Below are 26,490 nucleotides of genomic sequence, written 5' to 3'. Positions count from 1 at the left end.
GGAGCATGGAAAAGAAACTGCTCATCTGTCTGTGTGCGTGATGTCTTGGCGACGGGGGCTCTGGCAGCCAACAAACTTAAGTGTAAAGATACATCAAGGGCAAAGCTTGCAATTTTGTCCCCAACCATGTTTGCATTTTGAAAAATGATTTATTCAGGCTGTGATGCTGAGATTATTTGAGTGCAAGCAGTTAATTACCAGCAAGAAAAACATGAGAAACTTTGGGCTCCAGTTCCAGTGTTTTCAGTTAAGATCGACCCCAGCAGTGGGGTCGGGAGTGGGTATGCAGAAACACTGACAGGTACTGCCAGGGCAGTACCCCAGAAACCACGTGCTGAGGGGAACTTCCCAGCCTCCTTTACAGCAGTGTGTGTCCTGTGCCCTGCAGAGGGCCATGGTGCAGAGGCATCTAAACCCTCCTCCAAATAGATACTAGATAAGGGTTGCTACGGTCCAGCTGCGAGCTTGTGCAGCTTTGCTCCTTCCAGCCTCCACTCCAGCTGAGCGATGGCAGTTGGTAGAGGACATGCCCAGCTGAACACAGCAGCTGTCCCCACTGCTTTCTGCCTGCTCCAGATGTGCGGGTTGCAGGAGACTCATCCCTTGGCAGCTGTTGAACCAAAGACATAACTACGGGCGCAGCATGATTTTATTTGGAGGTTTATGCCATCTTTCCCAGCATTGTGTTTCTCAGCATTGTACAGGTTGGAGCTAATGTGGAAGGTTTTTATGCACCAGCAGTTAAGCTTTAGATCATGTTGCAAATACGCAATTGCCATACATGGGAAGCAGGAAATAATGGTTTATTGTTTGAAACAGCAGTCAAAAACTGCATGCTCAGAAAAAAAAATGAGAAAAACAAACAAACAGGAAACATTGCAGTGATACATAACCATCTGTAAACACAGGTGAAACTGTATTTTGGCATAGATGAAGCATGTTTAAAACCAAATTCTAAGCAAAGAGAAGTACCAGTGGCCCCAGTGTACTGCGCGACTGGGAAGCATGCTGCCTGCCACAGGATGCAAATCCCAGAGCTCAGAGGGGTCCAAAAATTGTTAGAAAAAATATCATGTTAAATGAAAAACGTCTCCAGGCTACTCTGTGTCTTGCTGGAGGAGTGTCCAAGGAAAGAGCGCGATAGGAACCAGAGAAGTGTGCGCTCTGCCTGGGGCCAGGCTGCTGGGAGCCCTTCGGGAGCAAGCATGGCAGGCAGCTGCCTGCGCCTCAGTGCACTGCGTGGGCAGCATGCTGCCTCACCCACCGGATCCCACTCACTGCAATTTAAAAAAATACATGGGTAATTTAAAACCGTTTACTGGTTCTGCTCAACGAGAAGGCTGCTTATCAGCTCTCCTAGCTGCTGCCTGCAATGAAGATGGTATTGCTGTACTTCTAAATCACCTGTGAATGCAAAAAATGTCTCTACCGATCTTTGTTCTGTCAGTTAACTTCTGTGCAGGGAAGGGATGAGTTGACCTAAGCGCTCTCGTGGTCTTCTGTATGTGTGTCACTCAGTGGCAGGTGTTATAGACCAGTATTTTGGTAGGAGCCAGGTGGCCAGAATTGTCAGTATAAGGAGTAATGGCCTTAAAGCAATAACGGTGATGCAGTACTCGTCACATGCAGGTCTGTCCCAGTCTGGACGCCACTTGGAATCACCTACGAACAAAACAAGTTACTTGTTTTCAAGCATAACTGCACCAAGGGCAACAAATGGAAGCAGTAATTCTGGTGGTACTTACTGATGACTTTGTCACGCTCTGCATTTTCTGGAGAGAGAAAAGAAGTGACTGTAAGCAGACTTACACATTATAAACAATTTGAGTCTAAGCAAAAAGGAATGAAGTGTGAGCCTCACGACAGGCTCACAAATGCAGCTATGGCAGCTGCACTTCTTTCCAGGAAGAAGCAAAGACCTGTTGACTTTGGGAGAGCCCTGCAGTGACCCCTCAGGCTTTGCTGAGGAGCACTTGATCACACCTTGTTGGCTTCTCCCACCAGTGGCTGGCATGGAGAGGACTCATTCCCCTGTGCATGCTTCCCAAGATCACTTTGGCTTTTGCCCAGTGCTTTACATTTAAGATCCTCAACTTGTAGCTAATATTAAACAGTCCCATGCATCAGGGACTCCCTCTCATTCCTGCAGCACTGGTGTTTTAACATCAGCTTCCCACTCCGTCAGTTCGCCCAGGGTCAAATGTTCGCTAGGGAAAAATGTGACTGTACCTCAGTTCCTCCTGGGCAGGTGTCCACAGCACAGTGCCTTGTCCTTATTGCAGAAGGTCTCCTCCCCTCCTGTCCCCATCCAGCCAAGTGCAGGAGAATCAGGGGGGCTGTCAGGGGTGCAGGCTAAGCACCGTGTCCCCATGAAGGGCTCTCACATGTCAGCCTGGCTCTCTCCCCGTGCATAGGGGAAAGCAGATGGCCTGGCTGATGTTCACTGGAGCAGGCAGCTTTGGCAGTGTCGTGGCAGCTCTCCCCTCCCGCAGCAGCACAGCAGGGGCAAGGCTGGCGTGGACCCGGGCTGGCTTGGACCTGCACTGGCTCAAGCCGCAGCTTGTGCACCAGTTAATAACCTGGAGCCCCCAGGAGTGGATGTGTATCCCCTTCTGTGCTTCCCATTTCTACACGCAGTAACTCCGGGCAGGGATAATACCACCTTGAACTACAGCCACTATATCTCCTATATCATACCCTCCAGCACCTGAAGAGCAAACCCCACCCCATCACTCCCCTGGGGTAGAAAACAGGCTCTTTCCACCCTCCTCCCCTCTCTTTGTGCCTCACTGCACACTTGGCTTCTGACTGCAGTTTTTCAGACTATATTTAGGAACAGGAGAGCGCTGTGCCTGCCTCCTGCCAGGATCTTTTGTGTGCTCTTTCCCTTTCTACGTGTGCTTGGGGAGGAGTGCTGGTTGTCTTCTACTTACGACACAGCTGGGCAGCACACTGCTCGCCGTTGCAGTCGCTGCACGCTGCTCCCGTCTTGTATGGGCGCCTTGGGTAATTCCCACTGGAAAGAAAATAACACTGCTTTCAAACTGCCCTTGGGAGGAGAATGGTAATACCTACAGCTAATCAGTTTTTAACCTGGGTTTTGCTTCCCTTATGTTGACAGGGAGATGGTTTTTGGACAGTCCCTGTCTGAGTGCCCTATGTCGGAGACATGCAGTGAAGCAGAAGAGGTTAAGTGTAATGGGGCACCTGTTGAGGAACCCGGAGACAGCGGTACTGCAAACCTGGGAATTAAAATAGTCTCAACAACACTGGATAATTTGTGCCTGTGGAGACTGGGGGCTCTCAAAGCTGGCTCTAGCTCTGGGAGCAAAAGTAGATTCAGTTACTCTGTCTGGACGTGCATATTCAACCTTGAAGAGGAATCTCTGGTGCTGGAGAATCTCCCATAGCTAGTGATTTCATCCATTTGTTGGTAAATATTTTAGGAGCGATGTGCATGTCCCCCTGCTCCCTCCTTCTGCCAGCCGCGGGAGCGGCAGCAGCTACCTCTGCCCAGGCTCTCGGCTCGATATCTCCATATCGAACCTGCCCATCTCTGATACTGCACCAAGCGCAGCTCAGTGCTTCGCTTTGCTTGGAGCGTGGCCAAAGCAGGATTTACAGCGTGCCTCAAACTGCCCATAAACACACTGAGAGAGATTTTATATGCGAAGAGTCTCAGCAGCGCCAAACTTGGTGGTAAAACCTCATTACTTTCAGCAAGGTGAGGCTTTCATTGCTTGCTCTAAGCTGGAGAAAATCCTTTGGAGTCTATTCACTTTACGAATTGAAATTGTGCGTGCATCTTGCATTGGCCCTTGGCGGAGGGCTGCTCCGCTGGGTGCTGTGGAGGGTGAGGGCACCCTTCTGCTTGCCCGTGGGATCCCTGCTGACGCAGGGCAAGCAATCCAGCGTGATTTCAGTCCTCTGCACGACACAGATATTGGCTAAGGGGCAGAAGGAGGAAGGCTTGGCTCATGCCTTTGGGAGATCCAGGCGTGAGGCTCGAGGGGCAGAGAGCACCTCCTGGCAGGGCTGGGGACCTGCTGGCCTGTGCACAGGGTTTCTGCACCATCTAGCGTGGTGGGGCGCATAGCGAGTGCCGAGAAGGGAAAGGAGAAGCTGCCCTGGGTGATCAGTGGCTTTTGGCTCAAGAACCGGCAGAGGCAATGGTTGCCCAGCCCCTTTGGGTGTGGGGCTTCTGGGGAGAGCAGTTGTGTTGCTTTGGCACAGCAGCAGCTGTGTCATTTCAAGGTATCTGGTCAGGGGTACGTGTTCTTCCAAGGATGAAGCACAGGCAACAGGAATGCCAAACTTGCTCGAGTTCATGGGCTGGCCTGACCTTGGCCCAATGTGGTATGCATATAAAGCTTTTAAAGCTGTATTGAGGCTGTGGTGGCATTAATTAGCTGGAGAAGGGTAAAAAACATCAATCCTAGCTGGGTATCCTACTGACTATGCATATGAAGGATCCCTGGATAAAATTTTTCCTTGAGCAACCCCAGCCTCACAAGGAGCCCTCAGGCTGCAGCTGCAAGCATTGCACACTTCAATATTTATCCAAACCATTGACCTAGAGGCTTAATTCTGCAGGCATGTGTGGAAATCTTTTCAGACTTCGGGCTTGCACCTTGGCAACTGTCTGGTGCCATCTTGGCATTCAGGAGGAAGGGATTAATTTTCAAATGATTGCTTCATTTTTTTCATGTCAGCATCTTATATTTTGCCCTTTCTGCCTGTGCCACTGCTTTTTTGCTACAATACGTACCCATAATATAGCAAAAAAAAAATCAGGTTGGACAGAGGTGTACTTCTTTCTCTATTTTGGGGGCCATTTCCTCCCACAAAACACGTGAATAGATGATCTAATAAAGTTGCACGTTGTGGGAGGAAAGGGTTAGGACCCAAACCCTGTGAAATATTTCATAGAATGGTTTAGGTTGGAAGGGACCTTGAAGATCATCTAGTTCCCACCCCCCTGACATGGGCAGGGACACCTCCCACTAGACCAGGTTGCTCAAAACCCCATCCAGCCTGGCCTTGAACACCTCCAGGGATGGGGCATCCACAACTTCCCTGGGCAACCTGTTCCAGTGTCTCACCACCCTCAGAGTGAAAAAGTTCTTCCTAATTTCTAATCTAAATCTACCCTCTTCCACTTTGAAGCCATTCCCCCTCGTCCTATCGCTACATGCCCTAGTAAAAAGTCCTTCCCCAGCTCTCCTGTAGGCCCCCTTTAGGTACTGAAAGGCCGCAATAAGGTCTCCCTGGAGCCTTCTCTTCTCCAGGCTGAACAGCCTCAACTCTTTCAGCCTCTCCTCATAGGAGAGGTGCTCCAGCCCTCTGATCATCTTTGTGGCCCTCCTCTGGACCTGCTCCAGCAGGTCCATGTTTTTGCTATGTTGTGGGCTCCAACATGGCATTGTCACATTTGTAGTGAAAAACCTTACGCCGGCCCGTAGTTGCAGACGAAGTGTGCTGCGTTGGTTACATGGGAGTAAGCCACCCTGGGACAGAAGTGGACAGCACAGCCAACCTTGTAGCTTGTAGCCCAAACGATCTGCAAAGAGAGACAGGTACAGTGGTGACAAAAGCTTTGCTTCAGCATCTGAAGTGTTACAGAGAAGACCTGCCCTCCTCTGTTTCATGACAAATTGGCTGAGGAGCACTCCTTGGGCAGGCTTCCTGGGGGAAAGCAGCAGTGATGGATCTCGAAATCATAGCTTGTTCTGAAAAACACCTGATTGTTTTGCCCAATTTACCAGATATTTGTTAAAACAACCCTCAAAGAAAGAATAACTGGCTGTAACAGGTAGTTTTCCTTTCTTGCAAAGGAGAAGGTGAAGTTCATCTCCTTTGCTTCAAGGTAATCCATTAGCTTTCTGTCTTTCTTGATGGGGGAGAGCTGATCCAATCTGTGCAGAAAAGGCTACAGCTCCTACGAGGACTGATTGTCCCTGTACTAAATCCAGTGGGGACGTATAGGCAAATTGCTGGAAGGCACTGGTGTTATGGGAGGAGGAGGAAGAAGGAGCATGTCTGGGCTGCAGTCCTGCCTTTCAGCATCGTGGCCATGACTAAGATAATGTAGAGATGAGGGCATTACATCATCTAGTGATCTTCTGTCTACCAGAAGCCATTCAGTTCGATCCAGCATCTTATATCTACCTCAAAGATTACAGTGCAGCCAGATGCTGCAGTCCTGGAAAAATAAACCCCGTGACAGAAGCAGAGGGGAGACGAGGGCACAGCGGCACCTGAGGGCGATACAGCAGCAGCGATGACTAAGTGAGAGATGTAGAGAGAACCTGACAGCACAGGAGACGGAGAACCACACTCGCCCCTCCACCGACTCGAAGGGGAGACCTGGCCCTTTCTGTTTGTGCCTGTTTGGTGCCAGCTCTGGGAAGAGGGGACAACCCTCAGGTTCCTGAGGGTGTTCTCAGTGCAGCGGCAGAGCCGAGGCAGCTCCCAGCGCCAGCCAGAGACAGCTGCATCCCCGAGGATGGTGAAGGACCGAATCACAGGACCTTCCCCATCCCAGGCAGCCACTGGCTGAAGCATCGCTGGGTATGTGGTTGTGGTAACTGCAGTAATTGTACCCGGGGGAGACCTCTGCTCCACAGCTGGGAAGGAGGGAGAGGAACCAGGGGTTCCCTGAAGGTGCAGACCTGAGGATGCGTCCCAAATCTGGCAGGCACACAGCTTCTACCTACAGTCACTGTCACTGCTGACTCCAAGTGAGAATAATCTTATTTTCTCGTTCTCCCTCATGCAATGGCCTGGGCTGCTCCTCTGCAAACAATGTGGTAGACAGCGCTGTGCCTTAGTGGCAGGTAAGGTGCGTTTCACTGCAGTTTCCAGATGCCGACTCTTGCCGTGTCCTTGTGAGCAAGGTCAAAAGCAACACGCTGTCACCTCCCACGGATCCTGCATCTGAACATCTTCTCTGCAGACAAGTACCTGCACGTGTCGTTCAGACACCCCACCAGCTTCAGCTCGTCTTTACAAGTCCTAAATGCCTACGTGTATCTCCGCAGAAAATATGAAATAGCTTCAGGTCAAAATCTAATCCCTACAGAGCCACTGTTGGAAGCCGTCCTGCTCTCCCATAGCTGTGGTTGGCAATTGTGGGGTTGCGAGTGGCAGTGGCACTCCTCTCCCTCACTTTGCCCTCTTTCTTTTGGAATTATGGTTGGGAAAAAATGTGCACGTGATGCTTGCAGATCTGCAGACATCTCTTCATGTGCCGGTATTTCCCCAGCCCTTGGCGTGCGGATGCTGCCTGCCAGAGCTGGGACCACATCCCACCACACGCTGCAGCCCACAGCCATTGTCATTGCCTGGTTTTTGGCCACCGCTTGGCTAAATTTGACTGCTTGACGGCTGCCCTGTTTTCTTCCTGGAAACAAAATACAACCGGCATATTTAAAATAATAATACAGCGGCTCTTTTCCTCCCTAAAATGGGGACAAGAGAACATCTAGTGCACACAGACATAAAATAAGACTACAGCACCTGGAAAACAGTTCATTGAATCTTCAACAGAAATCTGGAGTTTCTGTGTCAAAATGGCAACACTAGTTCATCTTTTAGATGGAGAAATGCAATGCCTACCTGTGTATAGTGGCCGCATACTCCTGTGCACTTATTGGTGGCATAATTGTAGTTGCTGACCTCGTTGTACCATGTGGTGATGGCTCTTTGCACAGTAAAAATAGAAACGGAGCCAGTCCAGAGGTTTTCTCCAACAGGGGTAAATTTGGGGTGAGCCTGCCCTGGATCTTTGAGGTATGTATTATGTTGAAACAGGCATTTCTTTGCCCAAGCTTTCGCGGTCGTTGCCAAATCTGGATCCCAACTCTGCAAAATAAAGACAACTAAAAATCACTTTGGGATCTCAGCAATGCAGTAGTTCAGAGCAACTTTGAGGAGAAGATGGGTCTCAGTAGCATATGTGCTTCAGGTTCATTTGCTTTTTACTTCTGCTGAGATGTACAAAGCTACATGGTAAATTGTCGTGTAGGTTCATTTCTGATTTGAACTTAGGCAGTCATTACACTTGAGGAAGTTTATGGGGTGGTGGGTGATCTCGACTGACTGGTTTGTTGGACACCAAGAGCTGTACATCAGGCAAATGCGGTGTTTGGGGCGCAGTGTGCACTTCCAGGCTGTGCTGGCCATGAGAGAACATCAATTTAATGTACACAGTGAATTTACAGGAAATCCGGAGATTGGGGGGTTATGCTTAGCATACCAATCAGACTGGAGTCTCGTGCAGCCTCATGCATTAAGGCCACCTTGCAGGTCAGCTCACAAGCATGCTGAGATTTTGGGGACAGTTTAAACTCATCCCCTTGGTTTGCATCTCTGTGTTCGGTGGCTTCAAGTGTTAGCGCTGAATTCATATTTGTGGAATCACTCATTCACTTGCTATTCAGTCCTACAGAAAGTGGTTATTTAAGCAATTGAGTTATATAAATGTCTTTTGTTTGCACTGGAGGTGGTGTCTGGTTTTGTTGGGTTTTCTTGTGCACACAACTTGATTGAGCAAATGCAGTATTGTACCTCCTGGAAAATGCAGTGCCATGAGTGTACGCCTGTACTTCGAGTTACACTTTGTCATTTAAATGAAGTTGTTCAGCACTGCTGAACTATTTGGATTGGACCTTTTTAAAAAATACAGTTTTTTTATTTGTATTTTCTATATGGATTAAAATATCTCGGTTGCTTCTGCAAACAGTGGAATCACTAGAGAAATTGTTTTGAAGGGACCAGTAACAGTGGCTAAGGAAAAGGTGGTTGTTAGATTTTATGGCTATATTTTACATAATATAATTTTTTATACCATAGATAAGTCTGAAATAATATGTGCATTGTTTGCTCTACCAATAAGTACTTAAAAATTGCAAGATCATACCGAAATACATCGACAGAGATTTGAAAATATTCCATAACCTTCCATTTCTTCCCATGACTAACATTTGTGTGGGCATGTGTTCTCCCACAGAACTACCACATAAATAATTTGCCTCAGTGTATTGCTCAGTGTATTGAATGTTAAAGGTAAACTTGGGGCTGGGGGTCTTCTTTCAAGTGAGCAGTTGATATTTCCTCAGACGATAACTTTTAAGGGCAATGAACAATATGGGTCATTGTACAGAAGTTATCCTCCAGTCCCAGCATTACTGCAAGTTAAGACAGAGGCTGCGGTTTACATCTTGGCAATGCTCTGAGGTCACAAGGAGAAGACCATGCTGAAAGAGGTATGACAGTTGGTCGACGCACCTTAGTTTTCACGATCTTGTTTTTCCCATTCTGCTTTTTAAGAGTTCGTCCATCTCTTTTCTTCTTCATCCTATAATAGTATTAAGTCTAAGTTTCCATAAAGGTAGACATAAAATAGGTTTAAAGATAAATTAATAAGTTTAAATGTACTTCCCTTTTTTTGTGTGAATGCTTAAACTGGCCGACGGTTGAAAAAGCAATGTGGAGGAATTCATAGTTCAGAATGACCTTTAGTTTAACTATAGTTATACTTCTTATTTGCTTATGAAACTGCATTTATGCAAAGAGGTTGGACTAAACTGCATGGGGGAAAATGCAGAGGACAGGGAGGTTTGCATACGGTTATCATTGCTGTTTGAGAAAATGATAATTACAGTCTTTTTCCCCCCATGAACTATTTCTCAGTTTTGGTTTTATAACTCAGATGAGTTGCTCGGTGATGTAGAGAGGGAAAACTGATCATATGATTGGTGAAAAGTGATGTGAGGCAGCAGTAAGTCAAAGGAGACTGTTGTGAGTCCCTGAAGAAGCTGGTGAGAGTCTTTCTGCTGGTTTTTGAAAAGCCTTGGAACAGATCTAAGCAATGCTTTGGGTGAATGGGAAAGGGGTCGTATTTGTCAGGTTAGAAAATGGTAGATCAGCATTCTCATTTTATAATAAACATATTACAAATATAGATGGTTGGGCTTTCTTAGTTGCAGTTAAAGGAGTTTCTGTCTTGCATTTTCTTTTAAAAACTATTTTTTCCAAGATGTGGAAATGTGCTGAGTTCATAGTCTTCTTTTTTATATATCTTGGTGGACAGTTATCTACAACAAACAGAAGTTCCCTATGAAATAAAGAAGTCATCTTCTTTTCCTCATTTTTGAAGTGCTAAACACCACTAAAAAATGAAGAAATACACTGTTTTCAATTCCAATGCTTTTACTTTCTATGATTCTACTTTCATAATAGATTTTATCATGTATTGTACTGCTTTCTCCACATTAAATTATTCCTGGGAGAGGTCATACTTTAGGGTTTTTGCAGTGCTTTAAAAGAAACTTACTGTGCAACTTGTTTTATTTGTGATAATCTATGTTTGTTTCTTAAGCTGGTTTTTTTTTTTTTTTTCAGATTTCAGTTCTTTAATTTTTCAAAAGGAAAATTTAGGCACAATTTGAAAAGATGAATACTGCTCTTTTAATACATCATGGCAAGATTTTGTTAGTGTAGGGCCAGTAAAGCAATCTAGAAAACAGAGTTTGGAGCAATACGTACTGGAAGTTCAGGGTGCCCCACTAAGAAAGCTGCAGTAAAAGACACATCTAGAAGGGAAACTAAATCGGTTCCTGTCAGGCTTGCAACTCGAGCTTGCTTTTTTTAGTGTTTGACAACCAGAAATGGGAAATGAACTTTTTTTTTTTGAACTTCAGATGGGGTGTTATGTCCTCTTCTGGTGGTGACCGTGTGAGATAGTAAGAAAGAGGAGCAGAGATCAGAATTAGGACAACCGCTCTGGTCCATCTGGGAGATCTGTGGAGATTATCCCAAGAAGAAACACGGTATCTCAAGTACTACCCAGTCAAAGCACGAAAGGTGATGGATGTTGCAAGAGACAGCTCTCAAGCTACCGGAACTGAGCATCTCACAAATCAGAGATGAGCTTCTCAGCCATAAGCCCATATTTGTGCACGCATTTACAGCTTCCTCCTTGCTGGGTTTTCCATGTGCCACCCAGCAGAGAGACGAGCGTCACGAGCCACCTGAAAGGAGACACGGCCACTTTGGGGTATATTTGGAATCATGACAGGCTGCCTTTTGCACGGTGGCTGCACGTATTGCCCCCTGATGTGGCCAGGGAGAAGGCGGGGGGGGCACAGCAGCGCAGGACCTGATCCCTCCAGCGCTGGCTCCTGCTGCACTTGTTGCTTTTTGGCTTCCCCTGCAGCCCCCCGCACCTAGGAACAGCTGCTCTCTTGGCCCAGCCCGTGAGAGCCTCCCAAAGAAAGCTTAGAGAAAGGTCTCCTACGTCGTTTGGCAACGGTCTCTGCACTTGCTGACTCCAAGTAGGAAAGGTTGTGCTTAGGTCTGCACATAAATTACAGCCCGGGCTGTTGAGCTGCGGTGCCTCGGAGCGAGGAGGCTTTTCACAGCACAAAACGACAGCATTAGGTTGAGGGTTGAAATCTTGGGTTTCAAATCAGGAAATTCAGCCACGCAAAACTAGACACGTACCCGATCGTATAAAGCAACTGATAATCACAGCCTTTTTCTCTGCTTTAAAAAGAAGTAGCTCTTATGACCCCAGGACGTTGGGCAGTTCCTTTTTTCTTTTTTTTTTTTTTTGCATTTGATCACAAAACCTATCTTTGAGAATCATAAACACCATCACAACCCTACACACTTGCATGTAAGTCATGAAGATCCCCTTACCATGTAGAGCATGTTGCTGGCTGGTGGATTCACTCCAGACCGGTATCTGTTATGGGTTTGCACACATTCCTCGATAAACTTTGGATCTCCAACATCAGACAATGTCGGTGGTTCGTAGGAGTCAGAGGAAGGACAGAAGTGCAGTAAAGCCAGCACACAAGCAGAAAATCTGCTTGTCATGATTCTCAGCCTCTGGTCTTCCAGCTTTAAGAGCAGAGCGTTTCAGCTGTACCGAGGTGGTTTTAGCTCCACCAGCAGCGTTTTGCTTGGAAGGCTTGTGGGCAGGACTTATCTTAGCCATGGTAATTGAGTATGGCATTGGTCACAGGAAATGAGTCATATTTCAGGAGCGTTGCTACGAGAATAAGGAAATTGAGCTACAAGTTCACATCAGAGCCGTGGCAGTTTTGTCTCTCTCCTTTTTCTTTCTTTCTTTCTTTCTCTAACTGTGGTGGGCAAGCTTCTTCCCTCCTGTCCTTTGGGCTTCTTTGTTTTTGTTTCTTTGGCCCCCACCATCCCATCCATAGCAATCACTATGGCTTGCAGTAAAGTTTTGGTTAAATTTTCTGCTTTTCATGAAAATAGCATTGCTGTTAAGGCTGTTACTCTGAGCCAGAATGCCGCAAGAAATAACTACTGATTTGAACCATGACTTTTACTACAGTATGAACAATCTCTTTGGTTGTACATTGAGTTATTGAATGGGTTAGTTTGGCTGAGAACTGCGATTTAAATAAGCGGCAGTTATTGATGGGTTCCTCCTGTGATCACACCCTTGTGCTATGTGTTGCTATCAATTTCTCCTCCCAGGCTTTAGCAATTCATAATTCATTCCTCGCAACGCAAGCCCCCAGCAGAGTTGGGGACTGTGAAGGTTGGTGCTGTCTCGTGCCGGGTGCCCAGCGCCCACACTGGGTTTCACAGCCAGGAGCTGGGAGCTGATGTCCCATGCACGTTTCCTCAGGTGCCCAACGTTCCCTGCTCAGACCCACCACCATCACCACCCTCTTCCTCACACTGCCCTTAACTATCACTTGTCCATCAAGCTCAGGCACTTTCCCACAGTCTCAACCTGGACATCTCTGTGGGAATGAGGTTGGGTTTCTTCCCACTCCAGGATTCGTTTTAGGATTCTGCCTCCTTTGAACACCTGGGCGTAGGTCCCAGTTATCAATTTTGTGCATGCAGTCGTGTAGGTGTTGGAACTGGTGGCAAGGCCACATTAAGGTTTGTGATGCGGGGTCACACTGTGAGCTTGTAACAGCAGCCCCACCAGCACACATTAGGTCCTATGGGTCGAACACCTCCAGCTGTTCATGGGGAGACTCCTTACAGGTAAAAAGGCCTTCTGAGGGAATCATGGATGAGAAACACTGTGCTCACAACAACCCTGTGAACCACTTCTTAGACCAGAATAATGTGGGCTGACCCCTGTCAGCAGCCGAGCACCCACACAGCTGCTCGCTCACTGCCCCTTCCCCAGCAGAACCGGGAGAGGAAACACGAAGAAGAAAAGTGGAAAATCTCATGGGTCAGGATAAAGACAGCTTAATATGTGTGTAAAGGGGGACAACAACCAACCAAAAACCTCAAGTGATGCAAAGGCAATCACTCTCCACCCCTAATGGCAGACTGATGCTCAGTCAGTCTCTGAGCAATGGCCACCCTGGAAGCCAACTCCCCACCTTTCTTCTTCTACCCCTTTTTTTTTCTTTTTTTTTTTTTTTCTGAACATGATGTTATATGTTACAGAATATCCCTTTGGTCAATTCGGGTCAGCTGTCCCACCTGTGTCCCATTCCTAACCACTTGCCCCCCGCCTACTTGCTGTTGCTAGATACGAAAGATGGCAGCAGACAAGAATGGACAATTGTGAAATTAAATATGTATCTTCTTACATGGTGACATTTTGCAGCATATGACAAGAGGCCAAACATTTGGGGCTCATTTTTATTCTGTGGGATGCCATGCTCCTTCAGAGGTGCGGTGTGGCTCAGAATTTGAGTCAGAATGTTCTCAAAACATTAGGACTAATATAAAGGAGGAGAAACAGCTTTAATTATTGATAGCACAGTTATATATTGCTAATATCAGCCAGTATCTCTTAGCTTGAAAGACGGGTTTGTTTCTCTTACTGACAAATGTATACAGGAACAGTAGGGGTCAGGACTAAATGTGTCTCAAGCCAAACTAAATCCACCAACAGTTTGGGCTTTTTTAATGAGGCTGAGAACTTCCATTTCCAAATCAGAATCTGTCCCAGGCCCATTTCATCTTCCCTCTCCTGTTTTTCTGCCTGCTTCCCTCCTCCCCCACCTTTCTCTCCCTGCAAGCTCAGGACAGCTGTCATCTACTCTGCATTTCAGAATCTGTCACCATCTCACATACTAAAATTAAGCTCTCCCCATTGACACTCCATCTTAATCCTTGCTCTATCAACTTTCCCTGACATTCTTCTAGCTATGGAGGACAAAGCTTAACTCTGCAAGGAGAACAGAATAGTACAACTGACAATAGAGAAACTTTAATGGAGACTGATACACGTAGGCTAAATAGAGTAAAGGAGAAGCTTTACTGTTTTTATTCTTAAAAATAATACGTACAAGTAAATTTCCATTATCTGGGGAAAGCGATGTCTTGGATTGAAGGTTAATGGAGATGAGTTATTGCTTCTTTTGGATCTGCTGTGCCACTTCAGACATGTCTTTGTGATGCTCCAGGTCTCCAGGAGGCTTGTTAGCATGTATAGCAATATATAGTCTACGTGGTCCCTCCAGCAAGCTGCTCCTGAGCCAGAGCTAAGAGGCTCATGCAGACATAGACGCATGTTACAGCTACTGCCAATAAATTATACTAGTTCTATGCACAGCCACTTATATCTTGCCTTGAGTGAAAAAGCAGCTTTTTCTATGCTGGATAAACATCACAAGGATAATGGATAATGGAGAGATGAACGAGGTTTTTTTTGCAAATGTGTGCAATTCTTTGAGAGTAATACAGCGGTAGGATCACTATCAGTATCTTAATTGATCATTACTCATAAAAAAACGTGTGTGGAAACCACTGTTGTACTAAAAGAACAGCACCAGTACTCAGTACCAAAAACAGTGGCCTTAAAACTAAAACACTAATACAGTACTGGTCACAAGAGGGACGCGGATGCTCAGCAGGGGGGATGTACGGTGGTGTGGGAGGCTTAGGGGGACGGGGCCGTGGTGGCTGTGGCTGTGTATCCCAGTCCGGATACCAGTAGGCATAATCTGAAAAACAGTGAAGAAACAGGTATTAAGACCCATCAGACTCAGCCATAGTTACAGGAAAGCAATCAAGAACAATTTGATACGTACTTATCAGCTTCTCACGTTCTGTATTTTCTGTAGAGAGATAAGAAAAGGAAATAAATGTGAGTAGCATTCAGTGGTGGTTCTTAATTTAAAAAGGAAACCCATTGCTGCTGCCCCGCTGATTGCACTGACAATGCCAGTCAGTGCTTAAAACATCCTGCAAGGGGCAATTAGGCCAACAAGAGTGCGTTCCTGGCTGACGTCGGGCCCTTATTTTTATTGAATTGAAATAGAAGCAGAAAAGAAGCAGCTGCCTTAGGAAGAATTTGTGTCACAGGGAGGAGGGAATAGCAAATAAAAACCAAAACTTGTAATTTATTAAAAATTGATACACAAAACAAATTTAAGTAGTTACGGACAGACAAACCTAACAACTAAATTTATCACACAAATACACCTTTACTAAGAGCTTTGATGCACTTGCAGTATTGCCTATGTGCATCCAATTGGAATTGCTGATTTGCCCTATAGAAGAATATGGTAAAATGAGTTGTCGGATCTAGCACTTAATTTTTAAAAGCTCTTTTCCCTCTCTCCCTCCCCCTAGTCTTTGAGACGTTTCTAGTTTTCCTGTGATGCATCAGCCTGAGACCTCAAGATGAGTCAGCCAGGATATCACAGAAGGAAATAAGGATACCAAATGCTCAATTATTTCTACAGCTGAAGCTATCTAGAGCCTGGCTAGTAGAGACCATTCCCATAAAACCTCTGTATAAAATTCATGTTTAACTTAAGACATTGCTGCATGTCCTTTAATCTCTACTTAAAACACTACTTGGGACTAATTTGGGACTAGGTGTAATGACATAAAGGTCCACAGCTGCAAACTGCTGTGGAAAAAAAAGCTCTCACTGCTGTACTTCAGCAAATTGCGGCAGGTAGAAATAAGTGTGCTTTTCAGTATAATCTCATTATTGTTTCACAACTATAGTTTTCTGGAAAATGTGATAGGATGTACTAAACAAGCAAGAAAGAAGAAGTTAAACATACTACTTCTGCTAGGGAAAAAAGAACCAGGCAGACAAAATGGTTGGTGCTAAAGTTTATATATGACTTCCTGATCAGATAAAAGGCAGAAAGTAGTCTAACTGATACTCCATCAGAAACTCTGGCTTCTACGTCTGAGAGCCTTCAACAGCAAAATATTCTGATTAATTCCTTCTTATACTATCCTTACCAGGGTTTGGCACTGTTGCTGTGTGGTGGGCTGCAGACCCTCTATGTACTTACTCTGTGCAAATTGACTCCCTGTTGTATTTCCACGGATAATTACGCCACTTCTATTTCTATGCAATTTTCTAAGTTTATCACTTTGATCTTACCACAGAGCTTGTCTGTGCACTTCTCATTACTGCATCCACTGCAGGGTCGTCCTACTTTATATGGTTTTCTTGGGTAATTCCCCCTGCAAAGCAGAAAAACAGTATTTTGTTAGCTCAGTTGTTTGAAAAGCAATTTAAATACATGGTTTCAGCACATTGTTAGAATAATTTATCATGTAAAGCTATTGGGGGGAGGGGGGGGGAATCCCTTTATCCAAAAACTGGTCATTGCAATTGTTTGACATTGTTTTTAGATCAGATTAAAGCTCTCACTGGCATGGGAAGCAGCTACCTGGTGACTTGCCATCTAAATTAAAGAGACTTCTCAGGTAATACTGTGTAAGCATACAAGAATTTGCCTCTAGTCCCTCATTACCCATCTGTATTTTAAAGAAAATCTGTAAGAGGTAAATCCAGAATTTACAAGGTATGAGATAAACTAGAGGACTTTCTTCATTTCTTCAATTAAAATGGCTTGTTTGAAGTTTGGGTAGGGCCATAGATAGATGTAATCTTTCTCAAATGGAAAGCTTGCACCTTCCCTACTTTTTCTGCAGAGATGAAGTCAAAGCAGACTTTATTCCACCATCTTGGTTAAGGTGAGTGCTCTCAGCTATGATCTGCTTGCCCGCTTTTTTACAAAGAGATTTTCTGCAGCTCCGACTATGTCCAGCAGCTTCTGCTCTTAATGTCTGGGGGAAGCTTCCCTCAGACCGGTGACACGTGGACATAGCTTCTATTGAAGTTTGTTACGACTGCTCCCATCATTGTTAGCATCTGATACCAGGTCAGTTATAGGATACTTAAAAATTAAAACTCCATAATCCCAAATGCCATAATTAACTTACGCTGGCCCATAGTCACAAACAAAATGTGCTGCTCGGAAGAGCCCTGGAAAATTTTCAACTGTATTGCAGAAGTGAACCGCGCAGCCAACTTTGTAACTCTCTGCCCAAACGACCTGAAGGGCAAAGGGAAACATGTAATGCACCTGTTTGAACACCGAAAGAGCAACGGCATTAAGGGAGGGAGGAGAAGGGAAGGCTCTTGTGGAAGTTTAAAACAGACAACACAGGAGCAACATCGACAACCCAAAGGGCAGCTTAGACAAACGACTGATCAATAGATGTTTTTGCATTTATTATCTGGCTCCCCTGTAAACATGAAATTGTCAGGGGATAATCCTCTTGCAACGTTACTGAAAATAGTACTTGGACATCCCTGGGGCTCGGAACAGTAATTTCCGATCTCATGCAGCAATAAACCGGGGGGGTGAAAAGCCCTGCTCTAATTCCCTATTCCAAAGAGGTCCCTTTCAAACCTGTGCTTGGATTTTCTGTGAAACTGTTACATTATAAACCACTGGGCATGTAAGACTCACCTGGGTGTAGTGACCACACATGCCAGTACAGCTATTGGTGTTGAAATCATAGCTGCTGACTTCATTAAACCAGTCACTGAGAGCTTCATCCACGGAGAAGATGGTGGCTGTGCCAGTCCAGATGTTTTCTCCAACAGGAGTAAAGGTGGGGTGCACCTTCCCCAGCATTTTAAGGTAGATATTGTGCTTAAACTTGCACTTCTTTGCCCACGCTTTGGCAGTCTTGGCTAAAGCAGCATCCCAGGACTGCAGAAAAGGAAGAAAACAGAATATGACCTGCACTGCAGTGACCTCGCTGAATTCAAACATTTTTAAACAGAAACTTGTAAGGATTCTTTCCCCCTTTTCCTGCTTCTCATCCCTGCATTCAGTTTCTTTCCCTGACTTGACATTTCTACTCCCACAACAAATTTATTTTCTTCTTTCTCCCTTAGATACTGCAGGACACATAGTGTCTACCCACTGTCCCGTGGTATCATCTGACTTGTTAAAATATTTAGAGCTGGACTGCAGTCTTCAAGCTGCGTGGCCTGAGAGGAGGCAACTGGGTGAAGCCCCCAGCCTTACAGGGGCTCGAGGGACTTTATGTCTGAGAGCTGTTGGCTGTCCCGGGATTTGCACTTTGCAATTATCGCTAGACCAGAGAGGAATTCTGTTCTGCTGGCCGAGATGGAGAGGAGGAGAAGAGTCACAGCTGCTCCCTCCCCCAGCCCCTTCTGCCTCTTTGCTCTTCTCCCTCCTCAGTGTGTGGCCAAAGGAACTAAAAGGCTCACTCATCTCTGCCGGGCTGAGGAGGAACCATTCCCGTCCTAAGTGGCACAAATGATAATTTGAGAAACCAGTCTGCAAGACTTGCAGAAAGATTTTCTGCCACCAAATGACCAGGCAGTAAAATGGCAGGTAAAATTCCATACAGACAAATGTAAGTTAAGGGATGTGTTTTGAAAAAATAAACCAAACAATTTTGACTCTGTGTTCATAATGACAGGTTTGGAGCTGGCTATCACCACTTGTAAATCAATGCTTAGAAGTAATCTAAAAAGCAAATAACGTGTTATAAATTCCCTGAGAAGGAATGGAGAATAAAACCAGGTATATAATTACACCACTGTAGAAGTCCTGTTAAAGGCTGTGTGCAGCACCTCACCTTAAGAAGGGGATGCCAGAACTGGAAAGGGCGGAGAGAACCTGGAGGAGGATGATCATCCTCAAGCATGGAGGGCTTTCATAAAGCAACAGAGGGTGCTCTGCAGCTTTGTTCAGAGGCAGCTGGGCATCTTGTGTGAAGCAGGTAAATAAGCAATGATTACTCCAATACAAAGACCAGAGACTATCAAACAAAGCTAGGAATTTACATGTCCAAATCAAATGCAAGGAGACATCTTCACACAACTCGTGGTTAGGCTGTGCAGGTCTTTGCTACGTGATGCCAGGGATGATAAAAACCTGCATGAGCTCAAGGTTGAAAAAAAATGATACAAGAAAAATCCACCAAGAGCTTTTGAATACAATGCAACTCCTTTGATTCAAGAAGTTTCTGTATATTTGTCCTGCCCTTATTCCAGGCTTGCTGGATCTTTGGCCTGAGCAGCCAAGTTCACCCATGTGCTCTAGCATTTTAAATTAAACATTGGTTTTCAAAATGGCAAGAAATTAAAATCACAAGTAGTCTGAATTTTACCCCTTTACAATGAATTTCCTGCCATAGAAATAATTCATATTGTGCATGCGGTTGTGCATTTAACTTCCTTTCCAGCTATGCTGCACTGCTGAAGGGCTCAGAGTAATGACATAAACTGACTGGTGTTACCTCCCTCGGCTATCCATCTACCTTCTTCCTCATCTATTCCACCAAACAAGCTGAGACCTATCCATGGCCTGTTCCGATACCCTTTATATTTATAGGAAGTTCTGCTTTCCACCCCAGATATTAGCATCCCTACTCCCCAAACCCAGCAACAGCAAATGAAGATTGGGTATCTAAATGGCAAATCCCCCTTTCTTCAACACATGTTCAGATTGGAAGAAACAAGGGGAGCTGATAGATTTTCAACAAATCCTGTTGTGCTGATTGCCTATTCAGGAGCTTTGTAATACCAAGCAGCTTCCCTGTATGAAACCAGTCTAACACAAAACAGATTACTATCTTTCTTAGAAAGAGGTAAATGAAATGCTGAGAACTGAACGCTATTTTTTTGCAATACAGCCCTTTCCTCTGGCTGAAGTTTGGAGTAGCCATCCATCCCTAAACAAAGAATTCCCTTCAAATTACTAAAACTGAACAATACTGTGAAAATTAGTATCTTTTCTATTTCCCACAACAAACTAACATATATAGTACAAAAATCACTGATAGAACAGAAAATAAAATCACAAGGCAAATGAAGAATAAGATGGGCTAAATCAGCAGCACAATCTGTATTAATTTTCAAACGGATCACGAACGCCTCCTTACCATGCGAAGCATATTGCTGGCTGGTGGATTCACCTTGGATCGCAACTTGTTGTGAGCTCTCACACAGTCTTCAATGAACTTTGCATCTTCTATGTCAGGCAAGGGATATTGTGGATAAGCATGACAGCAAGCGAAGAGATCCGGTAAGAACAATGCAGCAAAGAAAAATGTGATTTGCATAATTCTTCAATACTTCCAGTATTTTATTTTTTCTTAATTTTTTACAAGAAAAATCTCTTAGGTGGAGATAATACTGGCAAGCAGTTCTTCAGAGGTTGTCCTCTGGGTGTGGAAGCACTTGAAAGTGTCAAAGTAACAGGAAGTGAAATTGCTTCATAAGGTGCAGCTCAGCCTGACATCATAGCTGGCTGTCAAAGGGTAAACCGTGAAACTGGCATCTGCCACGCAGATTAGCCAGGAGCACCACTCCACGTATACTTCTGCCTTTTCTTTGAGCGTGCTCCATTCTGGTTGACTGCCAAACCATTCTGCGCTTGTAGGTCTTATCTGAAGGGACGCTGCAGACCTGCATCAGCCATAAAAAACGTAGCTTTGACAAAATACAAACCTGCTGTTCAGCTGATCTTCCTACAGTATAGCTTACTCATACCAGCTCAGTTACAATTATTTTGCAGGACCTTGCTTCCATTTCAGAATTACTCTAGGAATAAACAGAATGAGGGAAGCTGCACATACTGAAATTTGACCTCAATACAAGAAAAGGAAGTTCCTCAACAGCAGCTTTTTTTTTTTTTTTTCAGAGTTGGAGGGGACCTCTAGAGATCATCTAGTCCAACTCCCCTGCCAAAGCAGGATTGCCCAGAGCACATTACTCAGGACTGCATCCAGGCGGGTCTTGAAAATCTCCAGAGAAGGGGACTCCACAACCCCCCCGGGCAGCCTGTGCCAGTGCTCTGTCACCCTCACCGTAAAGAAGTGTTTCCGTGTATTTGAACGGAACTTCCTGTGTTCTAACTTGTGCCCATTGCCCCTCGTCCTGTCACTGGGAACCATTGAAAAGAGCCTGGCTCCATCCTCCTTCAACCCACCCTTTAGATACTTGCTGCAGAACACACCTTCTGACCTGGTTTGGTGTACAACAAAAGTACAATTTGGAAATCCCAAGCTTGAGCAGGTGCTGATTCTCTCCTTCCTTAGCCATTTGCTGTTATCTGATAGCCTGAAATCACCGGAGGAACTGCCTGTCCTCCTGGAAAGAGAGCGGCAATAGGATTAGCACTGCTGGTGTAATGTTCCAAGTCTGATCCCTTCTTGGGGAGGTGAGATGGGCTGCGGCGGGATTTGTTTTGTCTCACCAACTGTTCTACAAGCTGGCTGAATTTCTTTCAAAGCTACACCAAATTGTATAAACATGCAAGAGCATAAGAACAACCGTATGTTTTAAGAGCTAAGGTTTTGTAACTCAGATTTAGGTAGGTTTACAGACAAAATATGTTGTAGATTGAAAACAACAATTCACAGGTCTGATTCCCTGCTCAGTTTTGCAGGTCAGGCCTTATCCTGCTGAACACTTGCGGAAATTATCATTCCGGTGTTGCCTTCTCTGTTTGCATGATGGCTTTTCCCTCTTAAATAATACCTTTGATTTGCTTCAGAGGGTCTTGTAACGATCCGTACACCTAATTCAGATAGGCTGAAGGAGCTGTAGCCCTCCAACACCATCATGGCTGTACCTATCTGTGCCATCGGTGGGAAGCATGTAATGAAATACTTCTCTGTACAGGATGTCTGTGCACCTCGAACTCCCCACACCCTCCTCACAGCCCTGCCATGATTTCTTGACCAATATCATGAAGGTAGGGGCAGCTGTAGGAGGCAAAAAAGTGTGGGTGGGGACCTTTTGGTGTTTGAGATCTTTTGGGAAAGAAATAAAAATTATTCTTATTATAATTTTATTCTTATTATAATTATTCTAATTATTCTTGTTGGACAGGCTCAACACAGCCCTTACCAATAAGCAGCTCCCAGAGGCAAAAAAGACCTGGAGAGAGCGGGCACTGAACAAGTATTATCTTTTCTTCCTCTTCTTCCTCCTTTTTTTTTTTTTAGAATAGTTTCCTGTGCTTCGAAACTCTCCCAGTAAGATCACTATTTTTATCTTTAATAAAATTATTTCTGTTTAAAAAAGACCAAGCCGAAGTGGTCAGCAGGAGGGGACTGGCCACTTTCTTTTTCTCCGTGGGCACAGCAAGCTGCATGCAGGACACTTTTGGTCCTGTCATATCCTTGATGAAAAGATGCAAAGGCACTACCAGTCATCTCAAACTCTCACCTCCCTGCGGACTCTGCCTTCTGGTGTGCCGCTATCAGTGCCAAGGTCCCTTTTCTAGTAGACATCTTTTCTGTTCTCTTCTGCTGTCATGCTCTGTCCTAGAAACTGTGTGTGGGCGTTAGCAAAAGTGGTAGGGCCCTCAGCTGCGGTGGGACATTTTAAAATGTACAGGAGAATGGCCTCTTGCTGACATTGGTGACTGCTGGTGAGGCTGCGATGGTGAAGGGGATCTTGGGAGGGAGGTTTCTTCCTGTGGGTGTCATTACCTTCTGTCCCACCAGAGGACAGAGGTCGGTCTCTCCCATCAGCTGCTTGCTTCTGGGCTACAAAGACCTTCCAATCCACCATGTGCACTCCTGAAGCCCACAAGGTACCATCCAGGTGCCACGGGCAGTATGGGGTGTCTGTGGAACACCAGGTAATGGAGAGATCCTTAGACCAAATTATGACGGTTTAGATTCACTGTGGTGAATGGCCCTCTCCAAATGGAACATAGAAGGCCTGTCCACTGCTTTGTTCCTTTGAAAGTCATCTTGCCTCTGTTCTACACTGGGACCAACTGAGCTCAGTTTACTGCCAGTTATTCTTCCTCCAGCTGAATATTACCCTGAAACTAGAAAGTAAGTAAGTTTTCTCTTTCTTTTTTCTTTTCTAATAATGTTCATACAATCTATGAGAATCGAAACCCTTTGGTCAGCTAGAGAATGTAAAACTACCATTATATTACAACTACATGCAATTTGCACAAAAATTATCGTCACACTAAAGCTGTACCACTAATTTAGCAACGCAGTGATCTTGCAGTTATACGTGCATGCAGTTGAAATTCTGTGCTTGGAAACTGAACTGAGATCTTCATGAAGTAGGAAATTTTGACATATCCAGGGTAGTCCAGGTTGCAAGATGCTTTCCTGTAGAAATGACTCTGGCTCCATCTAGTGACTCCATCTGTAATTAAAGCAGAAGTCCAGCCTGCCCTCAAGCATTGCTAAACGATGTTTTCACAGAAGAAGAACTAAAATTCTTTGCCAGCATTAATCAGTGGATCTTGTAAAACAGATGAAAATGAAGCTTTGGGATTGGGTGTCACATTCTATTTGTCTGGACAATACAAGCTTTGCCTGTCCCTGCATGGATCTCAAGTGAAATTTAGCACAGTGAGCTGGGTATGGGCAGGAAGCTGTACAGCCCAATGATTTTGAAAAAATGCCCACATTTACATCCCCCTTTCTCACTTCTCACCTGCTTTCAGTTTAAAATGGCTGGAAAAACAAGACCTCAGATTCTCAGTTTTTCCTAATGTACGATTCAGTCAGAAGAATTAAAGGCTGGTGGATTACAGATTATTACAGATATCCAAGATGCCTGGGAATCTGTAAAATTACATTTAATTTTGTCCTCAAATAATCAACTACCGCCCAGAGTACTGTTACTTGTGCTGGGGAGGGAATCTGTTTGTTCTTGACTTACCAGGTTCAGCTGAACAAACAGGGATGGATTTGCTGGGTTTTCTTGTCACTTTTCTTGTCTTTCTGGCTCAGTTGTGATTCCAGACCTGTGAATAAACTGGTATCTGACATGAATTGCTACTTCTGTTACACAGTCTCACCTCAGGGCAGAAAACAGGTTAAATGAAAGGATGGTGGTGGTACGTGATTTCCACAAAGAATTATTTTGCAATAAACTATTTTGTATTTATTAAAAGCTAAAAAAAATCTGGCAATTATTTTGTAACGAGGCTGTAAAGAGCCTCACAATTAACAGGGGAGGCCATCAGTATGTGGTTGGACTGCAGGTAGTTTTACTGTAGTTTTGGTTAGAATTTGCACAGTGCTGCTTCCTGCATCTATGCCCCTTAGCCTAACTGAGCAAAATCACACTGCACTGCTTGCTACATTCTCTGAACAACGTACCGGGACGTCATCGGACCAAAGCACAAGAGGTTGGTAACGTGTTCTTTCCCCTGTGGTGCCATCTCCTGCCAGTCAAGGTGGCCCTTTATCACATCTGCTTTGCCCCTCAAGGACGGCCTGTTTCACTCCCTTCCCTCAACCAAAGGATAAGGTTAAGTGTGAAGCACTCACCCGAGGATGGCTCCTCCCTTTGGTGACAGCTCTGCTAAAGACTGGGAAGGGAAGATGGATAGGCAGTGATAGCGCTGTGGAGGACAGCAGCCTCTTGAACCATATAAAGACCTGAAGGGAGGGTACAGAAGACAAGAGCCAGGCTCTTTTCAGTGGTGCCCAGTGACAGGACAAGAGGCCACGGGCACAAACCGGAACACGGGAAGTTCCCCCTGAACATCAGGAAACTTTCTACTGCGAGGGTGACCAAGCACTGGGAGGCTGCAGAGTCTCCATCCAGAAGTCGTTTGCTCATGGGCCTGTGCAACAAGGTCTAAGTGGCCCTGCTCAAGCAGGAGTGTTAGACCAGATGACCTCCAGAGGTCTCTTCCAACGTCAACCATTCTGTGATTCTGTGATTCCTTGATGAAGCCAAAGCTTCAGCAGGTTGTGCAGGACAAAGGATTTAGCATGATTTCAACCCCACTGATACAGGAAGCTTGTTATAGATTACAAGTATGTGCCTAGCTGGGCAGGATCTCTGGTTACCTTCCTTGCCCTTCACACATGATTTAAATTTCTTGAACTTAAATTACTATCATGTGTCACATTTGTTTCTTTCTTTTTAAATCCAAGGCATTTGAAAAACGAGGTGGATTTTCTGCTGTCCTTTTACATAATAACACCAGAAATGGTTGGTGCATGGCAGCAGTATGGAAGTGTGAAAGTTCAAGAACCGCTACAATACTACTGGAATATTACAGAATAGTACTCAGGAATCTCCTGAGAGAAGATACAGCAAGGCATTACAGTCCACATGCATGGTGTTTCTATAAAGTGGATCTTGGAATGAACTATCTTCTCAGCCATTCATAGACTTCCTCCCAAAGGCACTAAATAAGGGAACGTGGCAAACTATATGTAGTTTGCGTGGACACCGCAAGAACCAGCATGGAGGACAGAAACCTAGTGTCACAACTTCAGGAAAGCAGAATGAAAAAACATTTTCATGGATGGAAAATGACTTACTTTATTTCAACAGGATCTGATGGCATCACTATCTGCACATCATTCGGTGCTGCAAATTCCACACTGTTTAGCTCAGGAAAAACACTAAAACCGTATCTCAGATGAAGGGCCTACTATCAGCCTGGCATAAATATGGGCAGTAGGAACTGAGGTTCTTCTAAAGCTCTGAGAGACTGCAGAGCTCTTTTTCAACTTTGCCTTCTCTGCAAGGCATACTCTGATTGTTACAGTCCTAACGGTAATGGAGTTACTAAATGAAAAGAAGGACAGTTATCTTAGGGATAGGAATTACTGTGTTACATATGAAATTTCTTCCAGGCTATTGTCACAGCTACAAGCAGGAAAACTTATTTTTTAATAACTGAATGTAAATGGGGGGTTTTGTTTGTAAAAAACCAGCATCCTAAAACTATGCAATATTAACATTTTAAAACTTGAGAGAGCTTTACTGTAGTACCAAATTTTGTATTTCAGGCACTAAGGAAACTTTTTTTCCTTACAGAAGTCTGAGATCTAGCGCTGAGGTAAGCTTTTAAACTCTAATATAGCACCTAAATAATGATTTTATCTTCAGAGACAGTGAATATCAGCAACTTCCAGGTAAACCAGTGGGAAAGGCTGCTGCTCGGGAACTTTCATAAAGCAGAATTTTCTATGTAGGAGCCACCTATTTATGGCTTTAGGTATATAATATTAGGCTTCTAGATTTGAGAAGGTAATCCAAGTTTTAAATATAAAACTTGTATTTGAAAAATCTGTTCTGTATTTTAGTAATTTTAGATTAGAAAACTTCCAGAAGAAATAGCTAGCACATGCCTAATTTTAAATTAATCTTAAGTAAAGATCTATCTTATTTTCTTTGAGACTTATAATGTGTTTTTAATATAATCAATGGAATTA

The 26,490-nt window shown here is 44.7% G+C and overlaps 2 protein-coding genes across 2 annotated transcripts; both read right to left on the bottom strand.

Annotated features, from left to right (window-relative positions):
- Positions 1-1,340: 1,340 nt before the first annotated feature.
- Positions 1,341-11,963, bottom strand: LOC309671272 (glioma pathogenesis-related protein 1-like). The gene is made up of 6 exons (XM_082482478.1): positions 11,704-11,963; positions 7,618-7,863; positions 5,451-5,560; positions 2,934-3,016; positions 1,746-1,772; positions 1,341-1,662 (listed from the first exon to the last, which is right to left on the bottom strand). The coding sequence occupies exons 1-6, from the start codon at positions 11,881-11,883 to the stop codon at positions 1,511-1,513; spliced, it is 798 nt and encodes a 265-aa protein (XP_082338604.1). The 5' UTR covers positions 11,884-11,963; the 3' UTR covers positions 1,341-1,510.
- Positions 11,964-14,736: 2,773 nt separating this feature from the next.
- Positions 14,737-20,385, bottom strand: LOC309671261 (glioma pathogenesis-related protein 1-like; the record flags this gene model as incomplete). Its single annotated transcript, XM_082482467.1, has 6 exons — positions 14,737-14,963; positions 15,051-15,077; positions 16,370-16,452; positions 17,218-17,330; positions 17,751-17,996; positions 20,206-20,385. The coding sequence occupies 6 exons, from the start codon at positions 20,383-20,385 to the stop codon at positions 14,737-14,739; spliced, it is 876 nt and encodes a 291-aa protein (XP_082338593.1).
- Positions 20,386-26,490: the final 6,105 nt, after the last annotated feature.

The sequence above is a fragment of the Vanellus vanellus genome, assembly GCF_965231255.1.
Source record: "Vanellus vanellus genome assembly, chromosome: 1".
Taxonomy (NCBI): Eukaryota; Metazoa; Chordata; class Aves; order Charadriiformes; family Charadriidae; genus Vanellus; species Vanellus vanellus.
The sequence above is the reverse complement of the archived record's forward strand: the minus strand, read 5'-3'. Positions and strand labels throughout refer to the sequence as shown.